The sequence below is a fragment of the Urocitellus parryii genome (assembly GCF_045843805.1).
Source record: "Urocitellus parryii isolate mUroPar1 chromosome 13 unlocalized genomic scaffold, mUroPar1.hap1 SUPER_13_unloc_4, whole genome shotgun sequence".
NCBI classification, from domain to species: Eukaryota; Metazoa; Chordata; class Mammalia; order Rodentia; family Sciuridae; genus Urocitellus; species Urocitellus parryii.
The window spans coordinates 545,292-562,282 of NW_027551772.1; the positions used below are offsets into that span (position 1 = coordinate 545,292).

The following is a 16,991-nucleotide window of genomic DNA, read 5'->3' on the forward strand; positions in this document are numbered from 1 at the left end:
GTGCCAGAGGGATCTGCTCTTCAGACAGCCTGGTGCAGGACAGGGTCCGAGGGTACTTTTCTCCTTTTGCCAAGGCCTATGAAACAGTGTGCAGCAGGCAGAACAAGGAATTCTTCGGGCTTCGTGACTACTATAGCCTCATCAAGATGGTCTTCGCCACCGCCAGAGCATCTAACAAGAAGCCTTCTCCACAGGATATTGCACATGCAGTCCTTCGGAACTTCAGTGGCAAAGATGACATCCCTGCTTTGGACATCTTCATGGCCAGTTTACCTGAGGTCAGGTACATAGGAGAGCTCAGGACCCTGGAGCTCATCAAGCAGAACATTTTCAGGGATATGAAGACGGCAGCAGTGGGGGAGCTAGAAGGAGCTGAATCCCGCTACTTGCTTGTGCTGACGAAAAACTACATGGCCCTGCAGATCCTGCAGCAGTTATTCTTCGGTGAGGACCAGCAGCCCGAGATCATCTTTGGTTCCAGTTTTCCCCGGGACCAGGAATACACCCAGATCTGCAGAAACATCAACCGGGTGAAGATCTGCATGGAGACCGGCAAGGTGGTGGTGCTGCTGAACCTGCAGCACCTATATGAGAGCCTGTACGATGCGCTCAACCAGTACTACGTCTACCTTGGGTGCTAGAAGTACGTGGACCTCGGGCTCGGCACCCATCTCATCAAGTGTCGGGTCTACCCTGACTTCCACCTGATTGTCAACGAGGAGAAAAATGTGGTGTAGGAGCAGTTCCCTGTGCCCCTTATTAACCGGCTGGAGAAGCACTACCTGGACCTCAGCTTGGTGGTGCAGGGGTGGCAGAAAAGCATTGTGCAGGAGCTCATGCAGTGGGCAGAGCAGTTTGCTGACGTGAAGGCCCATCAGTTCCTGGCTGGGCACAAGTACAGCCCTGCTGACGTCTTCATCGGCTACCACTCTGACGCCTGTGCCTCTGTGGTGCTGTAGGCTGTGGAGAGGCAGGGCCCCAGGGACCTGACACAGGAGCTGTATCACAGAGTATCTGAGGAGGCCAAGCTGATCCTGCTGGACTGTGCCACACCAGATGCTGTGGTGCGGCTGAGCACCTCTACGCTGGGCTCATTTGCTGCATAGACACTGTCTCAGGAATACTGGAACAATCAGCAGCACCACTCCTTTGCAGATTTCCTCCTGGCCCAACTTCACAATCTGGACCTGGAGCGCCACGCCATTTTCACAGAGGTGACTGCCCCCATAGCGTTTCCTTTTTCTTTCACCCAAGAGCCCTTGCTCTCTGGTGCCAGAAGGTCTCAACTCCATTTAAGGCACTGTTCAGAAGGAAAACTGGTATGTCCCCTCCATGTTAGGCAAAATGAGGATAAGTCCATTTTGGTCTCTCTCACCTGTTTGTGAGCAGAGCTCTCCTCTGACAGCAGCACTAGGCACAGTGTTCACTGGGCCCACCCTGGTTATAAGTGATTGGCCTGCTTCTCATTCTTGGACAGCCTAAGAGTAATGGACGAGGTTGGTTCTCCTTAAAAGACACCGGCCTGCTGTGAGGGCTTGCTGGGTATGTGTCAGAGGCAGAGGAATCCTTGTGGCACAGGTGTTGAGTCTGAATTTGCATCTGTGCAGGAGACCAGGAAGGGACTGCTGACAGAGCTTGAAATTCAAGCTGTGAGTGCTGGGTTGTGGGGATGGGATAGGTGGAGAGACATGTGGAGGGCCTTGTGGATAGCCTTGAGCTTGGTCTTGACTGCACAGAGAGGAGCTATGAATGAAAGTGTATGTAGACATGCCCCAATGACTGGGTGATGGAAAGACAGTGGAGTAAGAGAGTGACATTGAGAGGATAGATCTGTCAGGAAGTTCTGGCATGGTGCAAACTGCAAATGGTTAGCTGGCAGCATGGGTGGGCTAATCATCAATTCCATGGAGGGTGGCAGGAGGTGGAGGACAGCCTTCCTGAGCTCACTGTAGCTTTGTGCTATCATCATGGAGACCCCAGGAAGGAACGATGGGTTTGGGAGCCAGTAGTGACATCTGTTTTGAATAGGTTTGATGTCTGCTGTGTGGTTGGATGTAGGAATAGGAAGCTTGTCAGTAAGGACAGGCCCAGAGAAGGGGACTAGATCCAGGTGGAGTGGCACATGCCTATAATCCCAGTGGCTTGGGAGGCTGAGGCAAGAGGATTGAGAGTTCAAAGCCAGCCTCAGCAACTTATGGAGGCCCTAAGTAACTTAGCAAGTCCCTGTCTCAAAATAAAAACTAAAAAGAAGGGTTGGGTTATCGCTCAGTGGGTAGACACCCCTGCATTCAATCCCTGGTACAAAAAAAATGGGGTCTGAAGAGCTGAGGTCCTATGTTCCTGGTGATGTCTGGGTTTGCACTATGGGGTGTGGTCCATGGCAGAGAATGGAGAACTATTGAGGGGAGGGAGCATTGCCAGTGGCTAACTCCTGATAGCATGAAATAAGATTACAAGAAGAAATGGCATTGTGCTGAGCCCTAAAGGATCAGGAGGCTCCCAGGTAGGGAAAAAAGCAAGAAGAGAGACATTGACATCTCAGGAGGAGATCGAAGCATCTTTTAGTCAGGGCAAGTCTTCTCTCTGACATCTGTTGACCCTGGAGGTTCTGCTTGCCTCAGCCACTCCTTGTATATAAAAACTGCTCTGGGTTGGGCTTCTTTCTGTCTGAGTGCCCACTGGCCCTGGGTTCTGACCCGGTGTTCTGTGTTCTTGCTTAAATTCAGCTGATTGCTTGTGTGCCCATGTTGCAGGTCACCACCTTCTCCAGACTGCCGACGAACTGTGACTGCGAAGCTCCAGGGGCAGAGGTGAAGGGCTTGGCCCCTAAGCCTGTGATCCTGTCACTGCAGCAGTTTGACACTGAGTACTCATTCCTCAAGGAAGTCCGGTGAGGCGCCCTGCCTGCCCATCACCCTTGGCCCCTGCCCTGGGAACGTGGTATCGCATGCCAGGGTGTGGTAACCACTTGTAAGGAACTCTGAGTACTATGGAGCCTCATTGCTCAGCCTCCTCGTATGCCCCTCTGGCCCCAGTTGTAAGACAGCTGTGTCCGTCTGTCTCCTGAGCACTGTGTGGCCCTTTTCTTCTCCAGTGGATTGCATCCTCACCTTGTGGAGAGAGACCCCACCTGGATGCTGGGTTCTGCATGGCCTGTGTTTCCCTTCACTTTGTGGAGTGTTATGATCCATGGGTTTTTTTTTTTTTTTTTTTTGCTTGTGCTGGGGATTGAACCCAGGGCTGCTCTACCACTGAGCCACATCCCCAGCCCTAATTTTTATTATTATTAATTCTGAGATAGGATCTGGCTGTGTTGCTGAGGCTAGCCTGGAACTGGTGACCCTCCTACCTTAGCCTCCTGAGCTGTGGCTGCCCATGTTTTAGGACAGAGGACTCACTTGGGTGATTCTCTTTTTCTTTCAGAAGCAGCTTAATGAAGACAGCCAGACGTAAAATCCTCATTGTCCAGATGGATTTTGATGATGGCGCTCACAGTGCTCAGCTCATTGCATCAGCTAAGTATGTTCTCAGCAGTTTTCTAGGAAAAATAAGAAGCCACAATCTCCCCAGGACATTTTGAAGAATTTTTTCCATGAAAACAGTGTGGAAATAAGAATAACTCTCCCTCCCAGCTCCTGACATGGACTAGAGAAGCTAGAGAGTAAAGGATGAAGGAAAAGGCCAGTAATGGCACAGAAATTGTGGAATGCAAGACCCGTCAATAATGGAATTTTTGTAGTATTTAGGAGAATATGTTAAAGCTGTGTGTGCAGTCATTTACAGTCCTTTTTTGATCATTTTGATTTTGAATCACATAATTAAAATTAAAGTTCAGTCTGGGATTTAGCTTGGTGGTACAGCACTTGCCTAGCATGTCTGAGGTCCTAGGTTTGATCCCCAGTACTGCCTAAAAAAAAAAAAAAGAAAAGAACTTATCATAAGTTTAAGGGCAGTAAGACTATATAAATAAATTAATATTTATTGAACATTTTTGTGGTGTTCATAAATCTGTAGCTTTCATAATTGCTGTGTTCTGTTACCTCATGTAATTAAGAGTGACTTCTGCCCCTTTAAAGTACTGGGAGCCTAGTACAAGTTAAGGCCTAGCCAGATCCTATAGGGAGGTGGTCTGCGGCCACTGGGTATGCAAGGGCCACCGTACCACACTGTACTTTCTCAAAATGGGAAGGCCAGTAAGCCCCAACCTCTGGCATGTGGGTGCCCTGAGACCTGCAGGGCGGGTGGGGATTCTGATCAGCCCTGAGAGGTAGGAAGTGATCCTGCCAATTGGAAGCCACCCTTCTCCTCTCATGAGAGTTGTGGTGGCCCCTGGAATTGTGTGGAATGTGGTAAAGTCCCAACAGCTCTTGGGACGAGGCAACCATCTCACACCTTAGCTTTTGCTCCATTGCTTGCTTTGTTTTGATTTTTGTTTTCTCAATAGGTATTCTGCTATTAATGAAATCAACAAAATACAAGGAACTCAGGGCTGCGTCTTCTTCTATTTCATCACAAAACTGTCCCGGATGAGGAACAGAGCATCCTATGTGGTATTCCATGGAGGTAGGGCCAAAAGATGAGTGACTGTCTTTAAGTATGTCTGGGCTGCCTCTTGGGGTCCCATGCTGCATCTAGGTCAGACACCATCCCCATCTGTTTCCGGGCTTCTCTGGGCTCACTGTTCACAGCCATTGCTCTGGGACTTGCTGCTGCTGTGTCAGCATGGCTTGGTCTACCTCAGGAGTGCACAGGTCACACTCCTGCTCCCACTCTTCATTATACAAATGACTCAGAGATCTTCCCCTTTCACACCAGCCCTAGTGCTGACTCTTTTGCATGTTCCTGGGAAAGTACTGTGTTCAAATCAGTCCATCCCTTTTTCTGTGGAAGGTCACCGGTTGGCTTATGTAAGACAGTTGGTATTTTGGAAAGAGGTAAACAAGTTTAATAATTTTATAGATGGAAAGTCAAACTGTCAGCACCTTGCAGCACTTTCTAATTATGGGACAGTAAGTATGGTAAGATGAACGTAAAGAACTGTGAACAGGATCCATGGAGACTTTGCATGACTACATAAATCAGCCTCAACACCCATGTTGATGGTGAGTGTGCTGATGTGATGTAGGGGGTCTGATGGGTTTTGGTGTGTTCAGGGATGTAGGCTTTGAGGTACCGATCATCACTCTGACAGTAGTGTGATTGAGCATCTGGACAGAGGTGTGCCCCTACTCATGACAGACAAGAAGAAAGTAGAAAGATGTGAGAAGACTTGGTGGCTTTGTTCTTCACAGGGCTGTGGCAGTCTGTGCACATTGATGACCTCCGAAGGTCCACAGTCATGGCTGCTGATGTGACTAAGCTGCAGAGTGTCACCATTAGCCAGCTGTTCATGCCAGGAGGCAGCCCAAAGTGTGAGTTGCAAGGTGGCAGACTGCAGAGGTCGGGGCGGAAAGGCAGGTGAAAGGTGCCAAGTTAGGCATCCTCCTGTGAAGCTGGAGTCAGGGCTGCCACATTTGAGTCACCTTTGAGTCTTGGCACCTGCCTGCAGCCGGAACTCAGAATGTGGCACTGAACTGCCTGGCTCATAGTCAACATAACCAGAGCCTTGGGAAGACCAAGAAGCAGCATCTAGTGTATCAGCTGGTGTGCTGTGGGTCATGTGCCAGCCCTCAGCCCAGGCTGTGGGGCACCTGACTAGTGGATGATGGATGTCCCCTTAACTGGAGCTGCCACTGAAGCTTGGGACAGGAAACCCTGGTGAGGCTCAGCCTAGGCACAGACCTGGTACTACCCACCCCCTTCCTTCTCCAAGTGGTGACTTGATTGTGTTCCCTTCATTTGCAGCGAAAGGCAACCAGGAGGAGGTGATGGAGGCAGAGACCAGCAAGTCAGGGGAGGTAGCAGAAATGGAAATGAAAAAGGAAGTTTCTGAGGAGATGGAAAGGGATACCATGGACCTGCGGGGCAGTGATGTGAGTTCTCCTCTGTTCCCCTGTTGGCTGCGGGTGGCTGATCTGGAGAAGCACAGGCAGCTGTGCCAGCATCAGGCTGAGTCTTGCCTTCTCTTTATGCTGGAAGTGTAGGGGACTTACCAGGACAAGATCTGCCTTTCCCTTCTTTATGAAGGCTCTTAGTTAGCTCTAGGAGCTGTCCCTCAACTACTGGCCAAATTCGTGATGTCAGCCATCACCTTGCCAGTGGTCCTCTGGGGGTGGGGCAGTACACTGGGATCAGCCGGGGGAGGTCAGTAGGTCAGCTTCACCATGGAGACTGGTCACTGTTGATTTGGGCAGGTGGACACCAGGCCACCTTCTCGTGTGGGTAGCGTAGCTTTCACCCACCCTGGACATGGCAGCAGCAGACGATGTGCTGTCTCCCTTGGCAGGCACAGGTCCTGGACACCACCAGACTGCTGAGGAGCTGTGTGCAAAGTGCCGTGGGGATGCTCAGGGACCAGGAGAGCTGCCCGCACAACATGAGGAGAGTCACCATCCTCCTCAGCCTCTTGAACAGGGATAGTGTGTGCAGTGGTATGAGTCATGTCCCTGCTTCTCATCCTACCCCAGGAGGCCCTTCCTGAGCAGTGGGAATCAGGTGGCTGAGTATGGAGATCTGCCCTTCTAGGTTCCTGTGGCTTGGCAAATGCAGCTGTCATAGCGGGAATCTCAGGACATCTCATGAATTCTGCTCTAGAGTTGGCCTGGCCAGAGGACCTGTAGCTTCCCTCTGTGGGAGAACTGGTCAAGCAGCACAGCAGAGCCTCCAACTTGGTGCCCACAGGTGGACCAAATTATATCCTTTCTGCCTTTTCACAGCCGCGTTCTTGCGGATATCCAAGATGCGCCTCTCCTTCCTTCTAAAGAAGCAAGAAGAGAACCAGCTCTGCAGTCTGAAGGAGTGGGTGGGGCGAGAGGCTGCGAACCAGGATGCACTCCAGGAGGCCGGCACCTTCAGGTACTGCAAGCAGTGGGCAGTGTAGGGACCTACTATACCATCCCAGGGGAAGGAGCACACCAGGTGTTTCTTTCTCTACCTATGCGGGGCCAGAGCTATGTTTTTGCTCCAAGAGCCCAAAACAGACCTGGATGGTGGGCATGTGTGGGTTATTGGCCATGCAGGTGGTGGTCCGAGGGTGTTTATTGGCCACCTGGATGTTGGTCTTGGTGGATTGTTGGCCACCTGAATGGTGCTCATGGGGATGGTTGGCTTCCTTTCTCTGCTTTTGTGTCCTTAACTTTTTTCATAATAGAAAACTTTAAAAAAATTGTTCTCAGGATGTTTGCCAGCATGTCATAAACCAAAGCCAGGTTTGCCATTCAAGGTTATTAAAATTGAGATGGTTTTGTGCAGGGAAGTAACAGAAATTATCTTCCCATCCCTACAGCTTGAAGTAACAGCAAGTACAAAAATAAGACCCAGGAGTGTCATTTATTATCCATAATCATTTATTATCCTATAATACCATGACCCTTTTCTTCAGACTTGAGACAACCTTTGAGGAGCCTGTGCTATGGGGACAGGAGGGTTGCTCAGGGTCTCAGATGGAGGGTCTGAGGGTCTGAAACCACCTTTTGGCTGGATGATCTTAGGCCACTGAGGTTCTCCAGGTCCCTCCAGCTCTGCCCTTCTGACCCCCTGGCTCCAGGCCTGCTGCGCCACGTGGCCCACAGGGGGAATGTGGGCGATGGCAGAGTCCTGGGAGGCCAGGGCCCATGGGTGCTGGCTTCCTCATCACAGGAAGTTTTCTGTTTCAAGTTCTCTCTGCAGTGCTCCTTGACTTCTTTCCTAGTTACATTGTCTGAAGGAAGTTTGTGAGCCCAGAAACTGAACATGCTTTTGTCTCCCTGAATTGTCTGTCTCCCTTTCCTAGCACATGTCCAAGCCATGTCCCATCGCCCCTTTGCCACTGTTGCTCTGGCCTTGATGGGTTTGCCAGCCTCCCTTTTCACTGCCCCATGGTCTCCACAGCACCCGAGACCAGTTTCTTCCCCGTGGTCACCAGCAACACCCAGGAACAACTGGACCTGCTTGCACTGTACCCTCAATGCTCATTTCTGAGGCTGGCAGGATGTCATGACACTTCACCAGCACTGTGTGTCCGGGACTTAATGTCACATACCCTTGGGGCTAGATAGGAAGCCTCCTTGGAGTCCTTTATGCCAGGAGTCCTCTGGTTTTTAGTTCATCATGTTATGCAGCCTGTTGCCTTCATTTTTTTTTTTTTTTTGATTCTCAAGTTGTTTTAAATTTGGTCTCTTGGAGACCCTCTGCGGTGACTGTTACTCTGGAGCACTTTTCAGGGCTCTCAGCTGCTCCGGCCCAGGGCCCCTTTCACCACCTCCCCCACATCCATTGTGTGTGTTCTAGTCTGGGGTCTTAAGTCAAGGTCATTGTCCTTGCCTAATGGGATTTTTTTTCTCAGTATAATGTTTTTAAATTATCTCTAGAATCCTGTGTACTATATATCCAGAAAAAAAAATTCCCTACAAAGGGCTTCACTTTTTTCCCCCAAAACAAATATTTATTAATTCTTGTCTTTTATCATGAGTAAAAAATATATCATTTTAGCATGAACGTGAGATGTAGTTAATTCAACCAATTAAGCACTGTCAGTCTAAAGTACTCAGGGTTAGTTACAGAAACACCTATAAGAAAAGCCGAATTCTAGATAAACATGTTTTCTTATTTAACTTTGTATCAAATTTAGTTTGATCTCTTCATCTTTATTTTATCTATAGCTACTTTTTTTCTTAAAATATTCATTTAATTTTTTTAGTGAAGTTGGTCTTTATTTGATTTGTTTATAGAACCTAGTAGGCTTGTTCTGAAAAAAATTATATAAAAATGCAGCAAATATTTCTTCACCTTTTCAAGGCACTAGTTACTGTTATTAGATGTAGAATGAAGTTCTATCCAATCCTGCTAACTAATCTTAAGACAATTGCATTTGTGAATCTCTTGTACTTAAAAGTGATAGAAACTTCAATTTGCAGCCCTGGCTTGTAAGCTAGATGGCTTATTGACACAGAGAAAGGAGGTGTCAAGAACAGCACTGGCTGTGATACTGAGCCACTGTCCCCTATCCCCTGTCCCACTCTGCTGCAGGCATACCCTTTGGAAGCGAGTCCAAGGCATAGTCACCCCTCTGCTGGCCAGCATGATCTCTCTCATCGACAGAGATGGCAACCTCGAGCTTCTGATCAGACCAGACTCACCAGCCTGGGCCCAGGACCTGTGGATGTTTTTTTTTAGTAACACTAAGTTGCTGAACATTCCGCTTGTGATGAATAACATAAGGTGAATGAAAATCCACACGTCACCCTCAGTAGCTCTCCTGGGCTTGAGAACGTAGGCTCTGTTTTCCAAGGAACGTTTCGCCAGCTCCTTCTACATCCTAGAGGCCATGGCATCCTGCAGGCCTTTGTTGCATATCCTCTCTCCTTATTTTCTTCTCTCAGGGCACCTGTGATGGCTCAGAAAGCCAGGTTGGACTCTGTGTGCAGTGGGGACACTGCCCTTTGGAAAGAATATGTCCTTAATCATGCTCATGCTCCATTATGCATGATCTCTCTCATCGACAGAGATGGCAACCTCGAGCTTCTGATCAGACCAGACTCACTATCCCTGTTTTGTGCGGGGCCTTCCCAAGTTTCCTGTTCAGATTGCAGGGACTTCATTTGTGGAATGTAGGCCAATAAGGTGCAGGGGAGGGACAGGCGCAGGCACTGGAGACCTGTTTCTGCCTGAGGCTTTGGGCCCCTCCTAGGCCCTGCATAGGTGGCCTGCTTCATTCTATCTGTTATCAGGGGTTATGAGGTAGCCCACCAGTTCTTGTTCAGCAGGAGTCCTGGCCATCAAAGGAGACAGCAACTGTCTATGCAGCCTTGTTTTATTTTGATGTGGTGCAGAGGATGGAACCCAGGGCCTTACACATGCCAGGCAAGCACTCTACCATGGAGCCACCTCTGGCCCACAGCAACTTCACCTCTCATTCTCCTCACCTCACTGCAGATCCAAGAGTGAGATGTCCTCCATCATGGTGCAGAACTATATGAGCCTTCCCGAGGGTGCTTGCAACAGTGTCCCCTTCAGCTGGAGAATCAGGGACTATGTGGAAGAGCTCTGGGTCCAGGCCCAGTACATCATGGATGTAAAAGGTGAGACCTGCTCAACGTGGGCCCGATGCAGCCCTGGTGAAGCAGCCTTTATCCACAAAGACACTGCCTGACCATCAGTGGGCAGACAGCAGCCAGCACCTGGTAAATTCTGGGACTTGTAGTTTTCACACTTTGCATGTGGAATAGGCTCAAGTTCATGTCCTGCCTTCATTTTGAAATTTCTGCTGAAGGAGTGAGAGTCATCAGGAGGCCAGAAGCCTGTAAGTCACACCATCAAGTGAGCCTGTGAGGTGATTTAGTAGTGTACTGAGCAGCAGGCTGGTGAACTGGAGTATGTTCCAGCAGGGACGGGGCTTGCTACCTGCTGCAAGTTGACCATTCCTGTCCTGAGGCTCAGAACCAGGAAAGGTCCCCTTTAAACTTTCTCAGCAAATGCCAGCAATGAAAGTGTGTCCCCTTCTTCCATGATAAGCCGTTCATCCATCCTGAGTCACACAAGCTAGAGAGTGTGTGCTTTGCTGTCACTTGCTGGGGGCTGAGTTTGGCCATAGTCATTCCAAAAAAGCCAGTGGCAGGGCTGTGTTTTTGGAAGTCATCTTTCATGTACACATGAACTCATCTTTTCAGCATTCACTTAGAGAACCAGTAAAAAAGTGAACTTGTTTTCCTGGGTCTGTATTCTGCTGCATATCCTAAACCAATGTGAAGCAGTCTGTTCCCTGCTGAGAGGGTGTTTCTTCACCTAGGACAATGCCCTACCCAACCCTGCTGGTCCAGCAGAGTGTGCAGCTGGGAGCCAACTCCCCATCTGCTGGAAGGCAAATCTCCTGGTTGGCATAGTCTCTGGCCCCAGCCCTGATGAGTAGCCCTCTCAGTCCTGATTCCCTAGGAACCCAGGGTTACTGGAGCCCATTACACTGAATACTCATGCAGCACAAAACTCAGACTCCCTCAGATGTTTTTTTCTTGTTGGGGCTAGCATGGCCTAAATTGAATGTTGATCCTGCCTTCCTTTCTGTGTCCCCTAGTCTATACATCCACCAGTCTCTAGTCCCATAAGGCAACCAATATCACTTTGTCTCTGAGTCACCCCCAGGGGCTGCTCTAGCCTATGGCTCTCCTTCCTGGGGAGCAAACTTCTCTCAGCTTGTGGCTTCAATTGTCTCAAGCCACTCTGGCTTCCTCCCTGCAGGACGGTCAGATAAGTTAGTAGAAATCTTCCAGCAGACTCCCCTGGGCATGTTTCTTGCCAAGCTCCCTGGAGAGCAGCATCAGGAGCTGGTTCAGTGCTACTTGAGGGACTTCTTGCTTTTCACCATGAGAGTATCCACCGGGGAGGAGTTGAAGGTAGGTATCCACTCAAGGTCATGTGTGGAAATTGCATGGTCTGGACTGGGGACAAACATGGGAACTCAGCTTTTGATAGCTAGTGCTACCATGTAGGTTCATCTGCGCTTGACGAACCCTGTCAAGTGCCAGGCATTCATTAGAACAGAATGAAGCCATGCAGAATGCTAGGCTGAGAATGTCCCCTGAGCTGCTCAGAACACAGGGCCAATCCTCATCACTCCCCAAGGCCTCCAGGAATGCACATTCTAGTAACTTGAGAAGCTTTCCAGATTCCTTGTATCACCCCTCTTGAAATTGTTGAGTTTCTCTTGACAAAATTAAGATAAATATGTAACTGACCTCTTAAGGTAAGAATAATGAGTGAAATTCAGTGGAAAGATTGATAGATTTTGGTTTTGGTGCTGGGGAGAAAACCTAGAGCCTCAGTCCCACTAGGCAAGTGCTGACTGCAGAGCCAGAGCCCAGCCCAAGATGGAAACTCAGCTGCCTGGTAGTCACACGCAGAGCAGAAAAAGAAGGTGGAGAATATAAGAGAATATACTCTAGCCAGCATGATGAAAGGTTAGCAAGGAGTTTGCAGAGAATGAGCAGAATATACTCTTATTTTTTAAATGGGTAGAAGTTACAAGCCAGCTACACAGGGTGTAATTGTGCAAGTTTCTAGAAAGCTTTGCTCACATGCTTAGCCCTACCAGTGACTCAAGAGAACATATAGAGTCTCTAGATGCCAGTTGTACCTGCTCATCTGGCAAAACTTAGTTTTCAAAAAGAAGGGAGGGCTTACAGGCTTCCTGGGCAGATGCTGAGCAGTGGTCATGGCAGGGTGATTAGAGAGCCTGCCCCCCCCCCCCCCACTGCTCATCAGAGGCCAGGCAGGTGCCCACAGCAAGGTTTTCCTGCTTTTTGTCTGATTATGAAGAATTAGAAACAATTTGAATGTCCAATAAATGAAGAAGGGACAAATTATAGTATGTCCATTTTAAAATGGTTGTTTGCAACCATTGAAAAACAATGTTTGCACAGATAATGAGTGATAGAGGATTCTCATAATCTAATCTTGAGTGGAGAAAATCAGGAACACAGTGATCTTGAATTGAGGATGATTCTGAGGAAAGGCACAGCTAGGAAAATGGCTAGAGGCTCTACTGAAAAGCAATCGGAAGATAGGAAGTCTGGGTTGTAATTCTCTTTTTTTTTGTGATTTTTGAATAGTTCTGATTTCCCACAGGAAAACATCTCTTTATAATTTAAAAGTTCATACTGAAAACCTTTCAAAACCCTAGTTTCTGCAGATGGCGCTGTGGTGCTGTGTCTGTGAGCTGCGAGCAGCCTCAGAGAGGCCCGAGGAAGGGCTCTACCTGCCTTGGGTGCACCTGGCCTATCAACATTTCAAGACCTGGCTGCACAACCTATCCAGAATCTTGACCATCCACCCACAGATTCTACAGAGCCTCACTGAAGTTGTACAGAAGCACGACATGGCTGGCAGTGAGATGGTACAGCCCCCCTCAGGAGAGATCCTTTAGGGGCCTGGGAGTCAGCATAGCCCAGAGGTGTTGGGAACACCTGGATAGTGCTTCCTGTATCCCAAGACCCAAAGGAGCAGGTTATGAGCCTGGAATGCAAGGACACACTCTGCCAGGACCTCTGGCCGAAGAGGCCCTGTGGGGTCATGTGACCACTCTCCTCTTCCCAGACACTAGATGTGTTGGCTGCAATGGCCTGTGCTGAAATGCTGATAAGAGACATCTTGAAGCCAAATCCCCAGGCCTGGCTACAACTGGTGAAGAAGCTGTCCATACCGCTGGAGCTCGTCTGCTCGGATGGGTACTTGCGAGGCAGTGGGAGCACAGCCAGAGCTGTCACTGTGGAGATCAGGTGAGACCCAGAGCCCGGCTCTCCCTGGCATGCTCGGCCTGTGATCATCAGTGGACTCCAGGTCCTGGCACACCTGGAAGCAGGGTGAGCAGGTGCTCCTTCCACGGGAAGGGCTCTTTGTGCACTTACTCTGCGCTTGATGTACCCTGTCAAGTGCCAGGCATCTCGTTAGATGCTTGAGAAAGAGGATAACCACATGCAGGGAGGCCATGGTGCGCCAGAGCCACAGAAAGGCAGGTTATTCAGCTGCACCTGGAGAACCACTATGGTGGCAAGGAGCCATTAGAATGGACCGGGGCAGGCAGGGCAAGCAGAGGGGCAGGCCTTCAGGGTGGGGAGGGTCCCAACCTGTGCTATGCTGTGAGGGTCAAGAGGAACTCACTGTGTGAAGGATTATGAGAGAGTGAGCACAGTGGCTGAGCATGCTGAGATAGCAAATTGAGACCCAAAGTCCTGCCTGCATGGAGAGCTGGGGGAGTGCTGAGGGCAGGGCTGGTGGATAATCCCTCCTGTCAGCTCGCCTTCCCGTGCTGCCTTACACCTGCCTTCTCATCCCTCCTCCTGTCTCAGAGTTCTCTGTTGGAGCTGAGTGTGTAATACCCTCTTTTGACAGAACCCAGTGGAGTCGTGTTTTCTCTATTGCACTCTTTGTGGAACACGTGCTCCTGGGGACTGAGAGCCAGATTCCTGAGCTGGGCCAGCTGGTGACCAAGTACGTCTTCTCACTAGACAAGGTGAGCACGGGCAAGTCTCTTGGTGGGATGCAGAGACATGTGTTGTTCATGAGTTTGCCCTGCCTGATTGCTATATCGTGGCATCTCACTTAGGGATAATAATGACTATGTAGAACGGGACTTTTGCAGGAAACTTGCTTGTGGATGCTTTGCAAGAGCTGAAGAGTTAGGCTCCACCCACCTCCAAGCTGACCTAGAGCAGGCCAGCATCCTAGCCCTCAGGGACAAAGTCACCACCACCCTGAGCAGGGTGAAAGTGATGCAGGAGAATGCCACTGGAGGGGGGGACTTCAAAATACATGAAATTCATTGGACCACTGGAATAGAAAACCACTGAGCCTCTGCTCCCAACACCAGATAAAGCCAATGGTAGCACAACCAGTGCCCCTCAGAGAAAGCCACCATCCTGTGGCTAGGCTGTCTGGCAACAATGGTCACTCAGCACAACCAGATTCCCACCTCTTTCACCCCATGACCTGGGCTAGGGTAACTGTTGTGTGATCTCATCCTGTGGTTGGAATGCCATTGACCTCCAGAGTGCCCACTGTCAGGGTGTCTGAGAAAGGCCATTGTAGACAGGTATGCAGCCTTTGAAATGCAGGCAGGCACATAGGAAATAGATTGGCATACCCAGACTTGACCAGAATGTCAGAGGCCTTGTGACGGTTGTGATTGCTGTGAACTTTGGTGTTCACCAACTTATTTGAGGCCTGCTTTTACTACTTTTGGATGTATAACTAGAAGGGGACTCACAGTATCAATTTATTAAATTTTTCTGTCTCTCTCTCTTTTTTATTTTGTCCTGGTGATAGAATGCAGGGGTGCTCTACCACTGAGCTACATCTCAGCCTCTTTTTAAATTTTGAGTCAGGATTTGGCTAGGTTGCTGAGACTTGCCTTGAACATGTGATCCTCCTGCCTCAGGCTTCTTGATCGCTGAGTATGTGCTACCTTGCCTGGTTCAGAGTTTTTTGTTTTGTTTTGTTTTAAAAATGAAGAATTTTAATAGAATTTAATAATGAAGAAGTTTGTTTTTAATAATGAAGAATAATGTTTTAATAATGAAGAGCTTTTTTAGAATACTTTTATTTATTCCTTTATTTTATTGTGGTGCTGAGGATAGAACCCAGAGCCTCACACATGCTAGTCTAGTGTTCTACCACTGAGCTACTACCCCAGTCCTCAGAGGGTTTAGATATTCATTGCCATAATAGCTAGTGATGCTGAGCTCCTTTTCTTGTGCTTCTCAGGTATTTATGTATCTTTGGAGAAATGTCTAAGTGCTTTATCCATTGCTGAGTTGGTTTGTTAATTAACAAATCAAATTTATCAGGATAATAAACACACATCATTTCCAAGTTTGATCAATCCTGGGAATTCAAGGATGGCTAAAAAATATCTATGAATGTCATCAGTTATATAAGCTAAAAAATAAACTCTAAATAATAATTTCAAAAGGTAAAGAGAACATTTGAAAAAATGTATGATTTAGAAAAAATATACCCTCGGCAAAGTAGCAATAGGAAACTATTCTTATTTGTATAATGCTCTTATAGAACATCAGTACTAACATTGATACCACAGGTTACCAGTGACAAGTTTTGCTTCCTTACATGGTGAAGTTTGAACATTAGAGAAACATGCAGAGGCAAGCATGTAAAGCATATTTAAAAATGGGTAACATAGACTTCTCCCAGAAGGGAGAAGGGGGCCATAGCCGGTATCCTGGTATCCCAAGAAGTGAGGGTGTTCTGCCTTTTTATATGTTCTAGGCTTCCTTTGTTCTCCTGTTCTCTTCTCTTTTATCTCTCTCCTTCCTGTGTAAGTGACTAGGCCCAGAAGATGCTTGGTGGGATGGCCAAAAGGTGAAAAGCAGATGGGCTGGAGGGGTCAAAGTGGAGTGAAGTGGGCAGAAAGGGGGCTTAATTAAAACTCCCTATAGGGAGGGACAATCCCTGGGACAGGTTACCTTAGCAACATGTTGGAGCAGGGGCAGGTTATCTTGATGAGGGTGGAGAAGTGTTCTGAAGAAATTAACATTTCAATCCTTCCATTCTCTGAATTGACCCATCAGCCTGTCTAATTCTGGCTTCAATATCACGCCTGACCACAAACTCTCAGAAACAGCCATTAAATCATTAAATTCACTATCCTGCATTGCTGAAGATGTGCATTTCTAAATGAGTGTCCTGGACACACTTTGATTTATTTTGTGGTCCTCAGGTGGAACTCTGGGCCTCATTCATGCCAGGAAAGGGCTGCACCACCCAGCTGCTTTCCAGCGCAGCTTCTTGTTTTTACTGAAGCAGACATACGCTAGACTGTTAGTACAGCACTCTTTAGAATCGTGAAAACCCAAATACACACTAAATATCCATTACTGGAAACAGGTATCTGAATTATTCATGGGAGCTGCCATACAGTGGTTAATGCCAGTGATCTGCAGCTGATCTCCCAACCAGGAACTCACAGAATTGGGCCTGCAGTGGGGCCTCCCAGGCCACAGGGTTTAAAGGGCAGAATGGCACAGGGCAATGGCAGGATGTTTACACAGGCACACAAGACCTCAGAGAAGCTTAGGAATGTGGTTACCGGGGAGCGGAGGGGGGAAACTTAATTAGAAAGGGCTGCCTGTGCTGCCACAACTGGATCTATGTGTTGTTCCTTTAAAATATGATATAACTAGGGGTGGCAGTACATACCTGTAGCCCAGCTCCTCAGGTGGCTGAGGCAGGAAGATGGCTTGAGTCCAGGAGTTTGAGAGCAGCTTGGACAACACAGCAAGATCCCATCTCTAAATAAGTAAATAAATAAAACAAGATCTAAAGCCAATATTACAAAAATGCTGAGGTCTCTCAGAGCTTAATGGTGTGTAGCAATGGTCATTACATTACTATCATTTAAAGATTGA

General features: G+C 48.4%; 1 protein-coding gene across 1 annotated transcript in view; it reads left to right on the forward strand.

Annotated features, from left to right (window-relative positions):
• LOC144251435 (E3 ubiquitin-protein ligase RNF213-like) overlaps positions 1-16,991 on the forward strand; it is a 53,588-nt gene that overhangs the window by 13,764 nt on the left and 22,833 nt on the right. The window contains 14 exon segments of the mRNA XM_077794352.1: positions 2-1,214; positions 2,754-2,890; positions 3,424-3,519; positions 4,445-4,563; positions 5,292-5,411; positions 5,851-5,972; positions 6,386-6,530; positions 6,816-6,954; positions 9,106-9,297; positions 10,012-10,157; positions 11,311-11,465; positions 12,752-12,964; positions 13,165-13,346; positions 13,960-14,080. Coding sequence (XP_077650478.1) covers positions 2-1,214; positions 2,754-2,890; positions 3,424-3,519; positions 4,445-4,563; positions 5,292-5,411; positions 5,851-5,972; positions 6,386-6,530; positions 6,816-6,954; positions 9,106-9,297; positions 10,012-10,157; positions 11,311-11,465; positions 12,752-12,964; positions 13,165-13,346; positions 13,960-14,080 — 3,100 coding nt within the window.